This window comes from Bactrocera neohumeralis, chromosome 6 (genome assembly GCF_024586455.1).
Source record: "Bactrocera neohumeralis isolate Rockhampton chromosome 6, APGP_CSIRO_Bneo_wtdbg2-racon-allhic-juicebox.fasta_v2, whole genome shotgun sequence".
Taxonomy (NCBI): domain Eukaryota; kingdom Metazoa; phylum Arthropoda; class Insecta; order Diptera; family Tephritidae; genus Bactrocera; species Bactrocera neohumeralis.
The window spans coordinates 14027499-14044708 of NC_065923.1; the positions used below are offsets into that span (position 1 = coordinate 14027499).

Sequence of the window (17210 nt, forward strand, 5' to 3'; positions counted from 1 at the left end):
GGTGTGATGTAAGTCCACTGCCAGGAGAACAGCAAAATAGTCACTGGGCTCTGCTGTCGAATCATTGCGCTGATGCTTTTCCGCCATGAGAACGTTAAGATCTGCTGCACATCCAACGCATTCCGCAAATTTGATCTCATTTATTTTTTATTTATTAGTTTTGCGGGTAATTACTATTCGGACTTCTTCATGGTCGGTCAATGGAACGTCTGCTCCATCGTCATCGATTGGGGAATCGGGTTCCCCATCTCCTGGTGTTATGCTTTCACTGTCATTCAGCGGGTTGTGGAAGTGCTCCTTCCATAATTTCAGTATGCTCTGTGCATCAGTCACTAGATCACTTCATGGGGTTTTGCAAGAGTTTGCTCCTATCTTTAAACCTTCTGTTAGTCGCCGCATCGTTTCGTAGTCATTTCAAATGTGTCCTGCTTCCCTCTTCAACTCTCAGTACTTATCCCATCTCGCACGTGTTGTGGTGGATTGTAGCGTTGCGCAGTAGGCAGTCTGTTTTATCTCCACATCGTACCAGCTGTTCTTTTGCATTTTCCAAAAACCAATGGTTTTGTTGGCAGCTGCACGTAAGGAGCATTAAATGCCATCCCACAGTTTTTTTATATCGAGTTGATGATGAGTGCTCCCAGAGAGCTGGAGCTCAGGTCGAGTAGAAAATCCTTCGACTGTCTGCTGTGATTGCAGCTTCTCGACGTCGAACCTTGTGTTTTTTGACATGCAATTTTTGCTGCACTAAGGCGGGTGCGTATCATAGCTGCAACAAGATAGTGGTCCGAGTCAATGTTAGGACCTTTGAGCGAACGCGCGTTTAAAACACTTTAGGCGTGTCTTCACATCATGATCGATTTCGTTGGTGGCTTTTCAATCCGAAGATATCCAGGTAGCTTGATGAGTTTCTCTAAGCTGGCATCTAGTACTACAGATAATCATATTTCGGGCCCTTGCGACGCCGATAAGCCTCAACCCATTTGGGGATGTGTCATCATGGAGGCTGAATTTATCGACTGTTGTGACAAAGCTCTCATAGGTGCACACCAACGCCCTCGGAGCGTGGCCGCAAATCAGCGATATGTTGCAGCACTTCGCTGCGATGCGGATTGCGGCTAGACGTTCATCTGCCGGGGTGAATGATAGTACTCGACGATGGAGTCTCTCTCCCACCACGAATCGAATGGAAGATAGTAAACCAGGGGGCCTATTCTGTAACTCGATTCGAAAATGTATGCTATTCGAAATTCGGATCTACTTTATCATTATACGAAAGTTTTACCACCCTGTGCCAGAAAAAATACGTACAATTTTCGTTTTTGCTTTGTACAACTCAAAAGCTATCGAATATTTTATTCGAAAATTGGCTTGAAAATCCGAATTCGAGTAAATTGATTTTCAAATCGAGTTACAGAATAGGCCCCCAACGTTTCCTAAAAATTTAGAGTTTATTACTATTTACGCTTTGACTCTAACTCAGTACGTTATTACTTGTTATAAATAGTTACAAACTCGTATGTTCATTTTATTCGCTATGCTTATTTATACAATATATAGATATATTTATTGGAGCTGAATATATAGTACATATGTATGTATCTTTCAATTTGACAACTTTAAACCGTAAAAATGTGCTGAAATAGCACCAAATTGCTACAGAATAACTTATATTATGACTTAATGAACGCTAACCCACTTGTTTGACAAATTAGCCCTTTTCACATTATGACATAACCTAACTAAATACATAGCAGTGAGTATATTATCGAGCTATGTACAGCTATTTTATGAGCCATTAATTCTACACAGCAACGAAAGCCAAAAAAGCTTCCTTCAAGTAAGAGTCTATATGTACATACATTTATAACTATGTTTGTAAAGGTCAACCGTTTTACTTTAAATCAAGTGCAATTTTATACTTTTATTGCCATTTACTTTTTTACTGCTCATAAAAGTTTTCTGTATTTATGTAATTTTAATTTTCATGATTTTTGTTTGGATTTTCACGAGCAAGTGAAAGTGTTTTTCCAAAAAGCTCAGCGCTCCGAAGTGGTAGTGACTCTATATACATGGCAATTACTGTTTACTTCAAGCGTAATGAGAAGTGCATAATTTCATGTACTCAGGCATACATACCATGTCTATGTATGTATGTATGTATGTAAATATATCAGTACGAGAGACGAATGCATGAAGTCAAAGCAAGCAAATTGAGTACTCGAGAATTTCAGACAATACCTGTAGAGGTAGCTGGCATGAAAATAAAGTTGGTGAGAACTTTGTGAATTATTATTTTTTTTTTTATATACATACTTATACTTATATATGTGCACATATCTACGCCGTTACATAAATAAATGGTACACTGAAAAGTTCCAAACATATTTCTATGAGAGGGAGCCACTAGAATTGCAGTGCAGTTAGATCTAACCTTGAAAAGTCCAGTGTATAAATTTCACAGCTGTCGGGCAAGTGTAACTGGCGAAAACATGAAACAACCAACAAAATTATTTTGAATGGCAATAAAATTAATGTTGATCGGGATTGTTGTCACACTAAATTGAGATGGAATTGGGTTGCGCATCCAACGTTTTTTCTGTCCTGACGCCTTTTTTTGTGGATTGAGGCCGCAAACAAGGTTCGCTGTAAAGAATTTTAGCGACAGTGAAAGATTGAGGACTACTTTGAAGGAAAAGATCAATCGGTATACAAAAATATATTTTTTCTGGAATTACGCAACAGATCAAAATTTCCCCGGATTGACAAAATACGCAAAATTTCCTCCAAAAAAGACTCCTTTTGAGCCGATACAAGCATGTCAACGCTTAATCCAATTTTCCATGAGCCGCAGCGAATTTTGATTTTTTCGCTTTCGACTTATTTTGGGAAATCCATTCGCTAGATTGTTGGACAATTTTGATGTCATCTTCATTAAACCCTCTATTTATACGTAATTTTTGCAAAAGATTCAGTTGTTTTGGCGATTCAGGTCATTGGTGATAATGTAGAGTCCCCAAAACACTTCTTCAACATTATAAACATTTATTTAGCGGTGATTCCATTGGAAACACAAAATTTTAAGCAAGCTCGTTCTTCAATTTTTTCAAACAAACTTCAGAAGAATATAAAAAAATGTTGAGCCAATTGGAGGTTGCAAATGTAGCCAGGTCTTTCTCCACTTGGTCTTTCCAACGGAATGGAGTTTTTCTTCTTTCTCTGGTTCCTCCATCGGGTACTGCGTCGAATACTCTCTGAGCTGGAGTGTTTTCGTCCACCCGGACAACATGACCTGTCGCTGTTTTTTAATTCGCGAGATCTATGCAATGTTGTCGTATATCTCGTACAGCTCATCCTTCCATTGAACGCGATATTCACCGTTACTAATGCGCAAAGGACCATCAATTTTCCGCAGAACCTTCCTATCGGAAGCTCGTAACGCCGAGTCAGCAGATGTTGTCATCGTCCATGGCTCTGCACCATATAGCAGGACGGGGATGATGACTGAGTTGAAGAGTGTAGCCTTTGTTCGTAGAGAGAGAACGTTACTTCACAATTGGCTACTTAGTCTGAAGTAGTACCTGTTGGCAAGAGTTATTCTGCGTTGGATTTCGAAGCTGACATTGTTGTTGGTGTTCATGCTGGTTTACTTTTGAGGGGATATCAAATTCGGACATCGCGGCATAAAGGCAGTTCTTTTGCTCAATTGAGGAATCGGGTTCATCATCTCCAATTGAGCAGGCTGGAGAAGTGTTACCCCTGTCGGCCAGCTTGTCAAACTCTTCAACTCTCGGTATCTATTCCATACCACAGGAAGATGGAGCCATGTGTAGAAGGTCACGCAAGTGAGGCAAGTTCTCTGAGCGCCATTCACTAGGGAGTGACCAGAAAAGATTCTTTTACATATGGCTCAAGCAGCTTACGAATTAGACCAAGTATCCTCAGGGTAGCCGAAAAAACATCCGTTTGAAGGCGAGCTAAAGGGAAAAGGTGATTCATTCCTCCTCAGGGGGTACGCTGAGTTTGGGTCCTGCGGGAAAAAAGAACACCCCAAATGAAAAGAAACAACAGCCTCGGATGAAGGTCCATTCCTTTCATGACGACCACTGCAAACATACCTTTTTTGGTCTTCAATTAATTGGGTAACTGTCTATAAAATAGCATATTAGAATTAGCCTATATCTAGCGCCATATTCCGAATTAAATACATATCAGTAAAATTTGATATTTAGTTACGTTAAATGTCATAGCATAATAATTAGCTTCATAACTTCCCCACCTCATCAATGTTTTGGAAATTTCTATATATAAAAAATTCAAATATTTTTAGTCTAAAATTGCTGACTTGTATCGCATCTGCCTATAGCTCCCTAATAAACACATTTTTCATTCAGCGAGAGTTCGCTTTCGTTCTGTGCTGCTCCTGGCGGAAAGAACTACACTGCGTATGAGTTACTTCACTTGATGAAATATTGAGTAGGTCAGGTTTCTTTCGACGATTGACACAGACCACAAATAATAATAATAACTTTAATAAAATCATAAATTAAAAAATTCTGCAACATTTTTCTATTTATTTATACATTTTTATTTTTTCTTGATGAAAGTATTCCACATAAATTTTTGTTTTGTATTAAATTTTAATCTTTCCACAGCAACATTGTCAAAATAGGGCGCAAATAAATATAAAATTTCACCATTTCGACTAACAAAACACTTATTATGTCACGAGTGTTAGCTACAACCGCTTAACATCAACGTCCCACTACCACCGTCGTTTGGACGGTGCCACCAAAGCAGCGGACAAACTTTCGCCCAAATGCTATTAACATTTTTCGTTTCGCAAGCATTATGGTGGTCATGTCCTGAGGCCAACTGTCAAATGCATTAATTCAAATGCATGCAAAGTAGAACGCCGAACCGCCATGGAGGAGATGACGGCGTTGCGTGGCGCACATAAATGGTTAATCGGCGCGCACCTAGTCGAAACAAAACTTTTCGCATAAATTACTTGCGTACGCCTCGTAGTCAAAAAGTGAATTTTAAAAAGTGTACAACGAGTCTACATTATGTAGTTCAATTTTATCCACTTTTTTCTGGGGTTTTGCATGACAAGTTAGCTTGGTGACAGTCTAAAGTTGAAATTAAACGAATTTACTGACATTTGCTGAGAGTATTAAAATTATATATTTATACATGCATACATATAAACACGTTTACCTGTACTTGTATATATAGTATATATATATTGTGTTTGTATATACTCAGCACGATTTTATTCAGCTTTAATTTCATATAGACAAAGAACAGCTGGGAAATTACTTTTTAAAGAAATAAAAAATGTTGCTCTTCTTATTGTGCTTAAAAAATGATTCCTTCTATGTCGATTTCCCTGAAAGCCTAGTAGATATTTTCGTAAAAGTCTAGAGCCGAAAGGAATCGTATATAATGCACCGCCCATTGCAGAAGACGAGCTCGAGTTGTATCGCGAAAATAGAGTGATCCTCGCGAATCTTCGTCCTGCACACTATAGCAGATTAAAGTCTTACTTATCCAGAATCGTACCCCTCATGCTAAGCCTATGGTATATAATGAGTCCAAGCATGGTTCTAACCACCTCTTTGCTTGCTCATGTAACCAACACTAACAGGGCGTAAGTGGTATAGACCGAATGGTCCTTAAAATATAAAATCTGACGACTGAGACGTAGTCGCAGTAAACATTAAATTACAAAATATAAAGAATGTTTTTTCGATTCACAATAAACATCCCCCATTAAATTGGAAGTTTCTAAGTTTTTTTAAGTAGTGAACCTCGAAATAGAAGAACTAAGTGGTTGTAATAATTGTGCGTCAACAAATTTTAAGATTCTTTAAAATCGTCAATATTAAACAGTTTGAAAAAGTGAGTCAACGCCTGAAATATTTAAATTATATAATTTCTCGAGGAACATAAAAACTAATTCAATTCTAATTCTAAACGTAATTTAAATTCTAATGAACGTTTTCTTGAATTCAATCAGTGCTGCCATTCATGAAAGCTGTGCTGCCAAACTATGAAAATATGTAGTATTCCGGTGTATAATTAAGCAGCGGCTGAAGATCAACTCTTAGTAGAACGCTCTGAAACATTTCTTCGCGTAAAGTAGAACTTAATGCTGTCTGCTTTAAATTGTTCAAAGCATATTACAGTTTTTCAATATCGTTCTAAAACAAAGAAGTGTACATCGACCGTAGTTTACGTCATACTCGTTAACTTTTATTAAACTATTTTTAATCTGGTTATCAGTGTTGTCGGTACATTAACCAATAACAAATTTACTACATATCAAAATGTAGTCATATACAGTATCACATGTTTAAAGTACCGGCCATATTATTAGTTACCAAAAATAAATGCAAGATAAAAATCTATAACTTTTATATTAATCATATTTTATATTTATAAATCCATCAAGGATTATTACAAATTTATTTAGATATTAAAGTTTTCGAAAAATATATAAATACAAAATTATACCCGAATTGCATAGGAGCACCTTAAATTCTAACATCCAGTTGCCTTAGCAACAATGTCCATCATGTCCGCTGTGATCATGCGAGAGTACTTGCCTATAGTTGATTTTATCCTTTTCGCCATCTGCAGTATTGCCTTTCGTATCAAGTGCCGACTCGTCGGAATTTTCTTTTTTTGAAAATTCACTAAGATCACGACGCATCGCATAAGCATCTTCGCCATCGGCATAATATTTCGGTTCGATTTCAATTATTTTGAATTTCAACGAATCTGTGTAGAGATTTAGGGCGGCGCGGTTGCTTTTACGCACATGCAGCGAAACATATTGCGCATCAAAACACTCAACCATCGCTTGTGAGGCTTGATTCATCAATTTTTGTGCTAAGCCAAGTCGGCGGTAGGACCGTTTTACGGCCAATGATGTAATGTGACCATGCTTACTTTCTTCACCAGGTTCAGGTTCCTCCATTTTGGCCAGCACATAGCCAACGATATTACCTTTATCATCTTCAGCTACATAGCTGAGCTGCGGCCAGGTAAGCCCATGATAAAAGTAATATTTCATTTGGTAGTTTTCAGGCAGGCAGAGCAAGTTACAGTGCTGCATACTCATCAAGTCATCAGGTTTAGCACAGCGGATATTCATGTTGTTGGACTTTCAGTATAAATTCTTAGTAAGAGTTATAGTTATTTGATTAATAGTTATTTTCAACTACTTTGCCTATTTTCGATTATTTGTGAAACTGCTCACAGTTTAGTAATATTAGTCTCGGCGTATTTTTTTCGCTCTTATATGAGGTTGCTGCTCTATAGGTTGTGCCTCATCACCGTTTTCTTGACCCAGTAATTCACGTACAAGTCGGAATTTTGATAAAAATGCTTTCCAGATCAGGAACCAACCTAAAATTAAAAAAATTATAAATATTTATTAGTTTTACATGTGTCATATAAACCGATGTCATATTTAAAAAAAATGCAAATTGTTAACGTATCTAATATTCTTTTCTTGAATGCCCTGGGCAATGGTTCAATGTACCACGACAGCTAATAGGGGGTCAAAGTTTGTATTACCAAATTATTTCGATTTATTTGTAGTTTTTCTCACAAATATTGAAAGTCAATACAATGCATAATCAACGTATGTAGGTCTTACCTAGTAAAATTAACACGGTTACGACGGAAACTGACCCTATAACAGTAAAGACTACTGCTAAAATTGTATTCAAATTCATTATTTCATGTATTTAATCCAAATGTAAAATCAAAACCTTAACGAAGTAGGAACTAATAATTGTTCAGAACATAGTAAAACAAAACAACCACAATCCAGCTTATTTTAACACCATATGCACTTTCATTGACAAATCAAAATGTAGTAATTTACCTAACGTCAAAATGGAAGATCACAACCACAGACACACGCGTTTAACAAACTTATGCAGGGATGCATCAGCGAATATACATACATCAGACATATCTTAACACTGAACATACTACTTAATGAATATTGCAAATTATTTTTTACATTTTGCATGATTTTAATGTTTTTTTAAACACTACTAAAATTTGTTACTTAAAAGTGTTCTTGTCAGAATTATAATTTATCACTACTGGTATATTATCACATACCGGTATACAGGCCAAATTCTCTAAATAACTTCGAGGTTAAGCATCATATAGACTGTCTGGTTTTAACATACAAACAGCTGTATGAGGTGTAAAAGTATTTCAGATATAGTAACAATTGTGAGAACTTACAACAGTAAAATTATTTCGTAAATAATTTGAAAGTCTGATTAAATTTCTTCATAAATTAATAACTTGATAAATCTTGCACGCGCTACAAAGAAGATTTAGCCGATTTTTCTTTACCTTTCCTTTGACATTTTATTTAGGGTTGCAACTTTTTTTACGAAATTATGCTAACTATACACTAAAATAATGAGGCATTAAGTGACTTGATATATTAAGAATTACAAATTATTTATTCCCAAACAAATATTATCAATACATTTGTTTCAACATTCTACGGAAGTAATAGTTGCAGACGCACAGAGAATTTAAGTTTTAAAATAAATCGGAAACAATTTGATAGTTGAAAAGTGTGGCAAGGTGCTGTGTATTTAGAATCTGCTTGAGCACTTGCGAAATTGTCATTGTTTTGTGAAATTGCAAATTGTGCGATCCTTTGTTGATAATAAAGGAGCAAAATTTTGTAAAAAAAAAGGATAATTCAATAACTGTGAAAATAATATAGTGAATCTTAGCTGTAAATCGTATTTGGTGCTTAATAATATAAACATTTTGCAAGCTTATATATCGAAATACTCCCAGGAATTAGAGCTTTCTTTTCTAGGCCATTGTCATTGCCATTGCTACCATTTTAGGAGCTGACTAATTCAATCTCATTGTCAACCACTACTAACGCGAAAAATGGATGATAAGCATCGAAAAATAATAAAAGAAAACATCAACAAACTTATTCAGCACACTGAATTGAAACCCCTACTTCAAGCCTGTAGGAGTGCGGGTTTACTTTCAGAGCAAATGGTTTATAATCTTCACTTGGATTCTAAAAGTATGGTAGATGGTGGAGGATCCCAAACTTTAGATCAAATTATGCACAAAAAACTCTTTGATAAAATTACTCACCGAGGTCCCGAAGCATTCGATAAATTAAAACAAATTCTTAAAGATTTGGACTATGTCGAAGCGCTGCAAGTTTTGGAGAGACTGAGAGAATTTAACGCTATCAGAGAATATCGTCAGAATTTACCACAAGCTATACAAAGTATTACAGAGAAACCAATTGAATTAATTCCAGCACCGGCGACTGACATACCTGACAGCGTGCATTCAAGGGTATTTGTTCAAATTTAAAAGCTATCGTAGTGAAATACTATTTTTGTTTTTTATTTTTCTAGGTTGACGAGAATTCCACACCTAACATAACAGAGTTCTTGGAATCAGTTGATCCAAAAGTGAAATATGAAGTTACAAAAGCCAACCAGATTAATACATGTGAACGAATTGGAACCTATAAAATGCAGTCCAAACAAAACCGAGGAGTCCTCTTTATAGCCAATTATATAAAATTTAAGACTGATTATCGCAATGGAGCCTCAAATGATAGTGATATACTTATATACGTATTCAGACAATTAGGTTTTAAAATATTTATAACCACAAATGGTTCCAAAGAGCAGTTTTTTGATTTACTGGATGCGTTATTAAAGTCGGATGTTACACTCAAAACCGAATCTTTTGTCTTGGCATTTATGAGTCATGGCGAACTCGACGGTAAAAATGAAGAAGAAGTGGCATTCAGTGATGGATCATTTGTAAAAGTGCAAGAAGTCATTGATCGTTTTTCCAACCGAAGATGTCCCAATTTAATGCAAAAACCAAAGGTTCTTATATTTCCATTTTGCCGTGGTCCTATGCAAGACAAAGGAATTAAAGCCAAAACAGAGACTGACACCATCCCCTTTACTTCAAATAAGGATCGCAATGCAGAGTTGTCGGATTTACTAATTTGCTACGCCACTAATAAAGGATTCAAAGCTTATAGAGATGCGGTTACAGGTTCTTGGTATATTCAGGGTCTTTGTAAGGCAATAGCTGAGCATGCTCATGATACACATTTTGAGGATATATTAAAAATTGTACAGAGAAACATTGGTGAAATGTATTCTGAAAACGGAAGTATACAAATGGGTAATTTCCGTAATATCGGTTTTAATTACAAATTATTTTTCAATCCTGGTCATTCGCAAGAGTAGCAAGAAACGAATATAAATGTGTGACTTCTACATACCTACATATTATAAGTATAAATTTTGATATATGTATGTATACATAGTGTTATATTTTATAAAAATTTTGTGTACATCATTTTTTACATATATACAACGAAAATAAAATGTGATTTATATCTTAGAATAAAGATCTTGTTTTTCTATTATGGCACAAAGTTCTTTTTAATTGACACACTAAATTTTTACCTTAATTAATTTGGTTGCGGGGAATTTCAAACATTTGTCTTATATAGAAGTTGTAGTAAATTTTAAATAAAAACTTTTTTTATAAACCATATGCTAAAGGTCGGAATGCATAGTAAACAAAGATTTCTGTTGATAAATGAAAAATCCCCCAAAAATTAAATAAATTACAAATTTCTGGTAACCTTGAAATGGATCTGAAACAGCCGGTGAAGAAAATTGTTTTAATTCCCACGTCAGAAACAGAAATCTTAACAATTTCTAAAAAATGTCTGTGTTTTCTGCCAAGAACGACAAAATGAAAGGAGGCTCCAAGTCAAATCAACAAAATCCGAATGGAGCAACTCGTTTTGAAGAAGTACATGCCCGGAATATAGCTGCTGCAAAGAAAATAGTGGAAAAATATTCCTCTAGTTCCGATGAAGAGGAAGAGGAGCTTAACGAATCTAAAATATTAGGTATATTTTACATATACATATTTCCTAGAAAAAACAGATACAATATATTTATTATTGTTAGATTCTCTATTTAGGCATTACAAGTCTGACGGCAGCCGATTAAGTATTCAACAAGCACTACAACAAAAAACTGCTACCTTCTTTGAAAACGCTTTGCATTCAGGATCAGCAACTTGTCTAATTTGTATTGGTAGTGTGCGCCGAGCTGATTCGATTTGGACCTGTAAACATTGCTATTGTTTCTTCCACTTAAACTGTATACGACGCTGGGCCAATGATAGCATCGCGCAGCAGAAAGCATCCACTGAACAAACAAGCAATGAACAGGGTTACTACAATAATCTTGGACTATTCGTACCGCCGAAGCGGAAGCGGCCATTGCACTGGAGTTGTCCGCAGTGTCGCAAAGATTACTGTTTGGAGGAAAAACCGGCAACTTATAAGTGCTTTTGTGGAAAAGAAGAAAATCCACGCCCCGCAGCATTTTTATTACCGCATTCTTGTGGAGAAATATGCGGTAAAAACTTGCAACCAACCTGTGGTCATACATGTATGTTGCTTTGCCATCCGGGTCCATGTCCGCCCTGTTCTCAGTATGCCACAACCAGTTGCTTATGTGGTCAATCACAGAAAAAATCTGTGCGTTGTATAAATAAAGAGTGGAAATGTGATAGAAAGGTAAGTTCATAAAATATATACCATATATTTTTAAGAACAAAATACATTTCTGGTTGCTATAGTGTAAAGAATTACTTCCATGTGGCGAACATCGATGTAAAGAGTTATGTCATAAGCCCAATCAGTGTCCACCATGTACGAGTACCAGTTTACAGCCGTGCGAATGTGGTGCTGAGACGAAGAAACGTAATTGTTCTGAACTTAAATGGCATTGCAAAAAGGTAAGAAAGATATTTGTGCCAAATTGTTGCCCGTTCTCAATCAATTTGTATTAGATTTGCGGCTCAAAATATTCATGTGGAGCACACGTGTGTAAGCGCATATGCCACTCGGGGGCTTGTGGTAATTGTCCTTTAAGTTTACCACGGTCTTGTCCATGTGGTAAAACCGTAAGTAAAAAGCAAAGTATACTATTTATTTGCATTTAAACAAATTTCTTCACTACTAGCAAAAAATCGTACCCTGTATCGAAACCATTGATCCTTGTGGTGATACTTGTCAAAAACTATTATCGTGTGGACTGCATACTTGCACGCAACGATGTCATCGTGGCGAATGTAACTTGGTAAGATGTAATGCAAATTATACGCCAAAACACTTATCACATGTTTGTACTTGCAGTGTTTAATAATAACAAAAAAGAAATGCCGCTGTGGCATACATGAAAAGGAATTGCCGTGCTGGAAAATATTTACATGTGAAACCAAATGCAAGCAAATGAGAGATTGTGGCAAACACACTTGTAACAAAAAGGTAAGTATACTTACAATTAATAATATGTATTAGCGTTAGGATTGCTTTCTAGTTAAATGCAATTATTGTAATTTAATTATTTTCTACAACTAAGTGTTGTGATGGCCGCAGCTGTCAACAATGTGATAAAATATGTGGAAAACCACTCACTTGTCAAAAACACAAGTGCCATTCGGTTTGTCATGAAGGACCATGTTATCCTTGTAATCAGCAATCACAAGTAAATTGTCGATGTGGAAAAACATCAAAACGTGTCCCTTGTGGACGTGAACGTACAGCCCGCGTTATGTGCATGGAATTATGCCGGTTTGAAAATATACATACATATTTTTTTTGCTTGCATGTTGCTCTAATCCTAGATTTACAGTATTCCTTCAAAATGTCACCATCCAATCAAACATCGCTGTCACAAAAACGAATGTCCACCTTGTAATCAAAAATGTGGACTGGTAAATGACACCACTGGGTGTCTGCATATTTGCGAAGCTAAGTGTCATGCCGCAGTTAAAGTTGTCAAACAAAATCCGCTTAATGGCGGTGCAAATGTGTGGCATCAAAGCAAACAGGTACATAATATATAAATACAAATAAAACTTGTATGTGCATGTCTATATCTTATTTTTATTTATTCTTGTATTTAGTTTGAATTCAAAAAGCAGCCGCATCCGCCATGTGAACAATTGGTGGAAGTCACGTGTATTGGTGGTCATGAAATAGCTGAATGGCCTTGTTGGAATTCTAAACCTACATCCTGTCAACGCAAATGTAATCGAGCATTGCGTTGTGGTAACCACAAATGTGAGCTTATATGCCACGCCGTGACCGACTTGAAAGATATGAAGGTGTGTACCTTTATAGCATTCAATTATTTTCTTAGTTTACACATTTTTAACCTAAATTTAAATATGTTTAATTTTTTTTTTATAATTCAGGAGCAACTCGGCTGCGCCCGATGCCAAGAAGGTTGCAATGTATCCCGTCCAGCGGGTTGTGAGCATGCTTGCCCTCGACCTTGTCACGCTCCGCCATGTAATCCATGTGACAAAATGATCAAAACCAAATGTTATTGTGGTTTAACACAATTAATCTACAAGTGTTCCGAATATTTTCCAGTTGAAGGTGCCAAAGAGGAAATCGCTTTAATACAGGAACGCCTGAAGAGCTGCGGAAACCGTTGCCTCAAAACTGTAAGCGTACTTACATAACATTTTATTAATTCCAAATAACTTTTAAATCAATATGTTTCAGTTTTTATGCGGTCATCGCTGTCATACACCTTGTCATCCGGGGAAGTGTCCAAACCCGGAATTGTGTCGCAAAAAAATGCGCATATTTTGCGAATGCAAACGTTTGAAAGCAGAAATCGCCTGTGATAAACATCGTGCTGGTCAAACATCTATACCTTGTGATGAATTTTGCATTGAGACACGTATAAAGTTGGCAGAACAGTTGAAACGGGAACAAGAAAAATTACGCCAACAAGAAGAGGCGAAAAATCGTGCAGAAGTTGAACAATTTGAAAAGAGATTTAGCAAACGAAAATACAAAGAACGTAAGGTCGTCGTAGAAAAACCAAATAGGCAGATAAATTGGAAGATATTAAGCATTTATGGTGGTATTATACTAGCAATCGTTTTAGCTATTGCTGTAGCTTTCTATGCCGATAGTTAATAAGTGCATTACACTTGTATATACACTAATCAAGTTTTATATTTACCAAAATAGCATACTTAAGAAATAAAAAATGTACATTTATTGTCATATAATTGCGAAAATATTACAAAAATATTATTTTAGGTGAGTTCTTCAACTCAACCTATATACATATATCAACGAAAGACTACGTAAATTATATAATAAAAATATTTTCGAAATATCAAATATAATCAAAATGTTTTTTAGCGCTCTTTAAAAATAGTTAACAGACACTTTATTGATTTTTTAATATAAATTTGAGCTAAACCATACTTTTAGTATCCAACAAGTTTAAAATTCAGCAGCAATTCCTCCGTTGGACTTTCTTATTCGTTTTTTGTTTTTTCCTTGTAAATGCAAGCTGCGACAAACACTGACGAGCTTAAGAAGGTGGATATGAAGAAATTAATTAGCAACATCATGTCACTTGACTGCACGTAAACGGTGTAGATCCGAGCTGAATAGTTAGTTTAGAAATAAAATTAGTTTTTGCTTTTTGTTTTTTATTCTCTATGCAATTACTCAAATTGGTGAATGCTGATAGCGCCCAAGTTGTACGACTGACAGAAGAAGCATCCTTTGTCCGTAGAATTGCAATTAATTGTAGAACTTTACTTATAGCACCGATTGGTGTACAAAATGGCTGCAAACACACAAAGATTGTAAATTAGCAAACATTTGATAATGATATAAAGTCCCAACCAAGTATTTTTGTACAACGCGCCCTAAAGCATGCTATAAAATATATGTATTTATTTATTTTAATGCTATTGTTGTTGTACTAGCGAAAGCATTTCTGAAGAATTTTTGAGGGATGCTGCCGAGCTGATATGTCTGTACGACTGTTATGGGAACGGCCTACAAATAATTTTTTTCTGTATTACGAATCGCCCAACAACTCATTATAGATATCTTTAAAAAAATTGCAAATAAGGTCAATTATATTATAATAAAAATTTTAAGACCAAAACTTTTAAATTTAAAAACTTACGAAAAATCTATTGAAAAAAATATGCACCAATACTCGGTAATTTCAAAATTAAATTTTTTGCAGTAAATTACTTTGGGTAAATCTCAACATAACCTACATACATACATATAAGACAATGTACTTATTTTTTAATGAGAATCACGAATGATTAATGTAATTTTTATTAACCTAGGACTTATTATCTGATCTCTATTAATCTAAAACTTACCACAAGAAACGTAAGTATCAATAGAGGAAACAGTTTGAAGTAAATCAGGGTCGCCACGACAACATAAAGCACCGCCACTATCTGAGTGCGTACGCCCAATAAATTTTGATAAAAGAAGGTGTAGTAGATAAGCACATATTCTTGTAGGAGCAGTATGGGGTATTCCATATACGATAGAAAATCATAACCCCGGCTGTAATTATAAGACAACATCACGGTGTAACTGAAGAGTTCGAGGCAGAGACCAAGAACGCTAATGCCTTGAAATTATAAAAATTAAATACATCATTTTGTAATTATATGTATATGAGCAATTCACAACCTGTCGTAAAGCATCGTAAAATCGTAAAATTACAAAAAAAAAAAACAAGTGTAAAAATTTATAATTTTACGATTTTACGATGCTTTACGACAGGTTGTGAATTGAACAACAGTTATATAAATATGAATGTAGTTACTTTAATATGCATTTGTCAATAAAAACATTTATCTCAAACTGGTCTGTAATCAATATATGTACATATTTTTCAATCTTTATTAGATTTAGATTCTAAAGCCATCCCATGAAGTGATAAATATAATTTCGAAAAACTTCCACAGCGTTACCTGGGCAAAGCAATTATCTACTATATTATTTTGATTTTTGAAATTGACTTTTTTGTAAGACGCTGCCATTGCCGATTTTTTAATATTTTACCTTTAAAAATTAACAGAATATTCTTCAAATGTCAAACTATAATATACCGTTAGTTTTAAAGATAGAATTTAACTGTTTTATCAAAAAAGATCATAAAAGTGAACTTTGTTTTATACAAATCAGCTTTAGCTATATGGTACATGCATATGTTTATATTATATTCGTACATACTTACATATATGTATGTATATTCATATTCCACCATATACTGTTTGTGAATACTCTTATCAGATATTTGTATAAAAACTACTTCCGTTCCAAAATATTTTCTAATAGCTCTTCACTAATCGGAACTAACAGAAGAACACTAATGTACATATGTATGTATGCTAGTTTCAGACCAGTGGGAAGACATACGCAAATACACTCTTATTTTAGTAGTTTTGTTCAAATAAATTATTTTTATTTACCCTCTGATGACTTGTTTGCTCGTATTGTATTGATTTGTGGCACCTTAATAACCAAACAAGACGACACTGTTATCAGACTAAGCAGATCAGCAATAACCAGCACTATGCCCTTCTCAAAGTAGTTGGAAATAGCTTCCATTGTCATTTTAGCACAATTATAAATTAACAAAAAATAAATTTTCTAATATACTACAAGTAACTATTTGTGTTTTATTTCCTTCTACATATGTGTTTATTTAAATATGTTGAAAAAAAGAACAGCGAAAGGACACAAATTTTAGTTTAGATATTATTGCACAATATCTTTTATCACAACTGTTACTATTATATTTTAGCGTTTTCTTTTTTAGCTCGTTTTAAGCAGATGTCAGCAGTTTTCACTCCTTGCGGCTACAAAAATATTATTCAACCAAATTCGCGTTGAACATTTGATGAGCCAATGCCCGTTTTGTCATTCTAATAATACTAATAAATAATATATATATTATTGAAAGAGCGTTCAAACAGTCTTTACAGAGAAATCACGATATTCGTGCCTGTGTAAAATTAATTTATTAATTTATACATAAATATAATTACATAAATATGTACATCTATACCTATTTGTGTATGCTATGAGTGCCGAGATAGCAATCTGGTAAAAAACATTTCGAAATGAGAAAAGTGACACCTAGAAGCAGAGTAGAACTATGTAGTTTCCGCCCGGTCTTCCCGTTTACTCTTCAGTTTTTGTTTTTTTGCAAATAAAGAGTCCATCAATGCCGGTGCACACCCATAAGCAAATACAAAAAACGTAAAGTATCTGT

General features: G+C 35.0%; 4 protein-coding genes across 4 annotated transcripts; 2 read left to right on the plus strand and 2 right to left on the minus strand.

Moving 5' to 3' along the window:
* Positions 1-6410: 6410 nt before the first annotated feature.
* LOC126762054 (N-alpha-acetyltransferase daf-31) lies at positions 6411-7270 on the minus strand. The gene has a single exon (XM_050478535.1). The coding sequence runs from the start codon at positions 7157-7159 to the stop codon at positions 6560-6562; it is 600 nt and encodes a 199-aa protein (XP_050334492.1). The 5' UTR covers positions 7160-7270; the 3' UTR covers positions 6411-6559.
* Positions 7271-8658: 1388 nt separating this feature from the next.
* On the plus strand, positions 8659-10459 carry LOC126762057 (caspase Dronc). Its single transcript, XM_050478537.1, has 2 exons — positions 8659-9375; positions 9438-10459. Exons 1-2 carry the CDS (start codon positions 8947-8949, stop codon positions 10293-10295), a joined length of 1287 nt encoding a protein of 428 aa, XP_050334494.1. The 5' UTR covers positions 8659-8946; the 3' UTR covers positions 10296-10459.
* A 254-nt stretch (positions 10460-10713) lies between these two features.
* LOC126761436 (NF-X1-type zinc finger protein NFXL1) lies at positions 10714-14178 on the plus strand. Its single transcript, XM_050477574.1, has 11 exons — positions 10714-10972; positions 11034-11650; positions 11713-11871; positions 11926-12039; positions 12099-12215; positions 12272-12403; positions 12498-12709; positions 12771-12969; positions 13045-13245; positions 13336-13590; positions 13652-14178. The coding sequence occupies exons 1-11, from the start codon at positions 10783-10785 to the stop codon at positions 14072-14074; spliced, it is 2619 nt and encodes an 872-aa protein (XP_050333531.1). The 5' UTR covers positions 10714-10782; the 3' UTR covers positions 14075-14178.
* On the minus strand, positions 14134-17178 carry LOC126761437 (solute carrier family 66 member 3). The gene is made up of 5 exons (XM_050477575.1): positions 17004-17178; positions 16405-16940; positions 15298-15557; positions 14621-14741; positions 14134-14555 (listed from the first exon to the last, which is right to left on the minus strand). Exons 2-5 carry the CDS (start codon positions 16547-16549, stop codon positions 14425-14427), a joined length of 657 nt encoding a protein of 218 aa, XP_050333532.1. The 5' UTR covers positions 16550-16940; positions 17004-17178; the 3' UTR covers positions 14134-14424.
* Between the last annotated feature and the right edge of the window lie 32 nt (positions 17179-17210).

What these genes read in the sequence shown, in the direction of transcription:
- LOC126761437 (XM_050477575.1), bottom strand. Translation starts at nt 16,549, where the DNA reads ATGACAATGGAAGCTATTTCCAACTACTTTGAGAAGGGCATAGTGCTG. An exon ending in TGATACTTACGTTTCTTGTG is followed by an intron (nt 14,742 to 15,297) that starts GTAAGTTTTAGA and finishes GTGTGTTTGCAG; the next exon opens with CCATTTTGTACACCAATCGG. An exon ending in ATCAGCATTCACCAATTTGA is followed by an intron (nt 14,556 to 14,620) that starts GTAATTGCATAG and finishes CTAACTATTCAG; the next exon opens with CTCGGATCTACACCGTTTAC.
- LOC126762054 (XM_050478535.1), bottom strand. Translation starts at nt 7,159, where the DNA reads ATGAATATCCGCTGTGCTAAACCTGATGACTTGATGAGTATGCAGCAC.
- LOC126761436 (XM_050477574.1), top strand. Translation starts at nt 10,783, where the DNA reads ATGTCTGTGTTTTCTGCCAAGAACGACAAAATGAAAGGAGGCTCCAAG. An exon ending in TTAAATGGCATTGCAAAAAG is followed by an intron (nt 11,872 to 11,925) that starts GTAAGAAAGATA and finishes AATTTGTATTAG; the next exon opens with ATTTGCGGCTCAAAATATTC. An exon ending in GAAACCGTTGCCTCAAAACT is followed by an intron (nt 13,591 to 13,651) that starts GTAAGCGTACTT and finishes AATATGTTTCAG; the next exon opens with TTTTTATGCGGTCATCGCTG.
- LOC126762057 (XM_050478537.1), top strand. Translation starts at nt 8,947, where the DNA reads ATGGATGATAAGCATCGAAAAATAATAAAAGAAAACATCAACAAACTT. An exon ending in CTGACAGCGTGCATTCAAGG is followed by an intron (nt 9,376 to 9,437) that starts GTATTTGTTCAA and finishes TTATTTTTCTAG; the next exon opens with GTTGACGAGAATTCCACACC.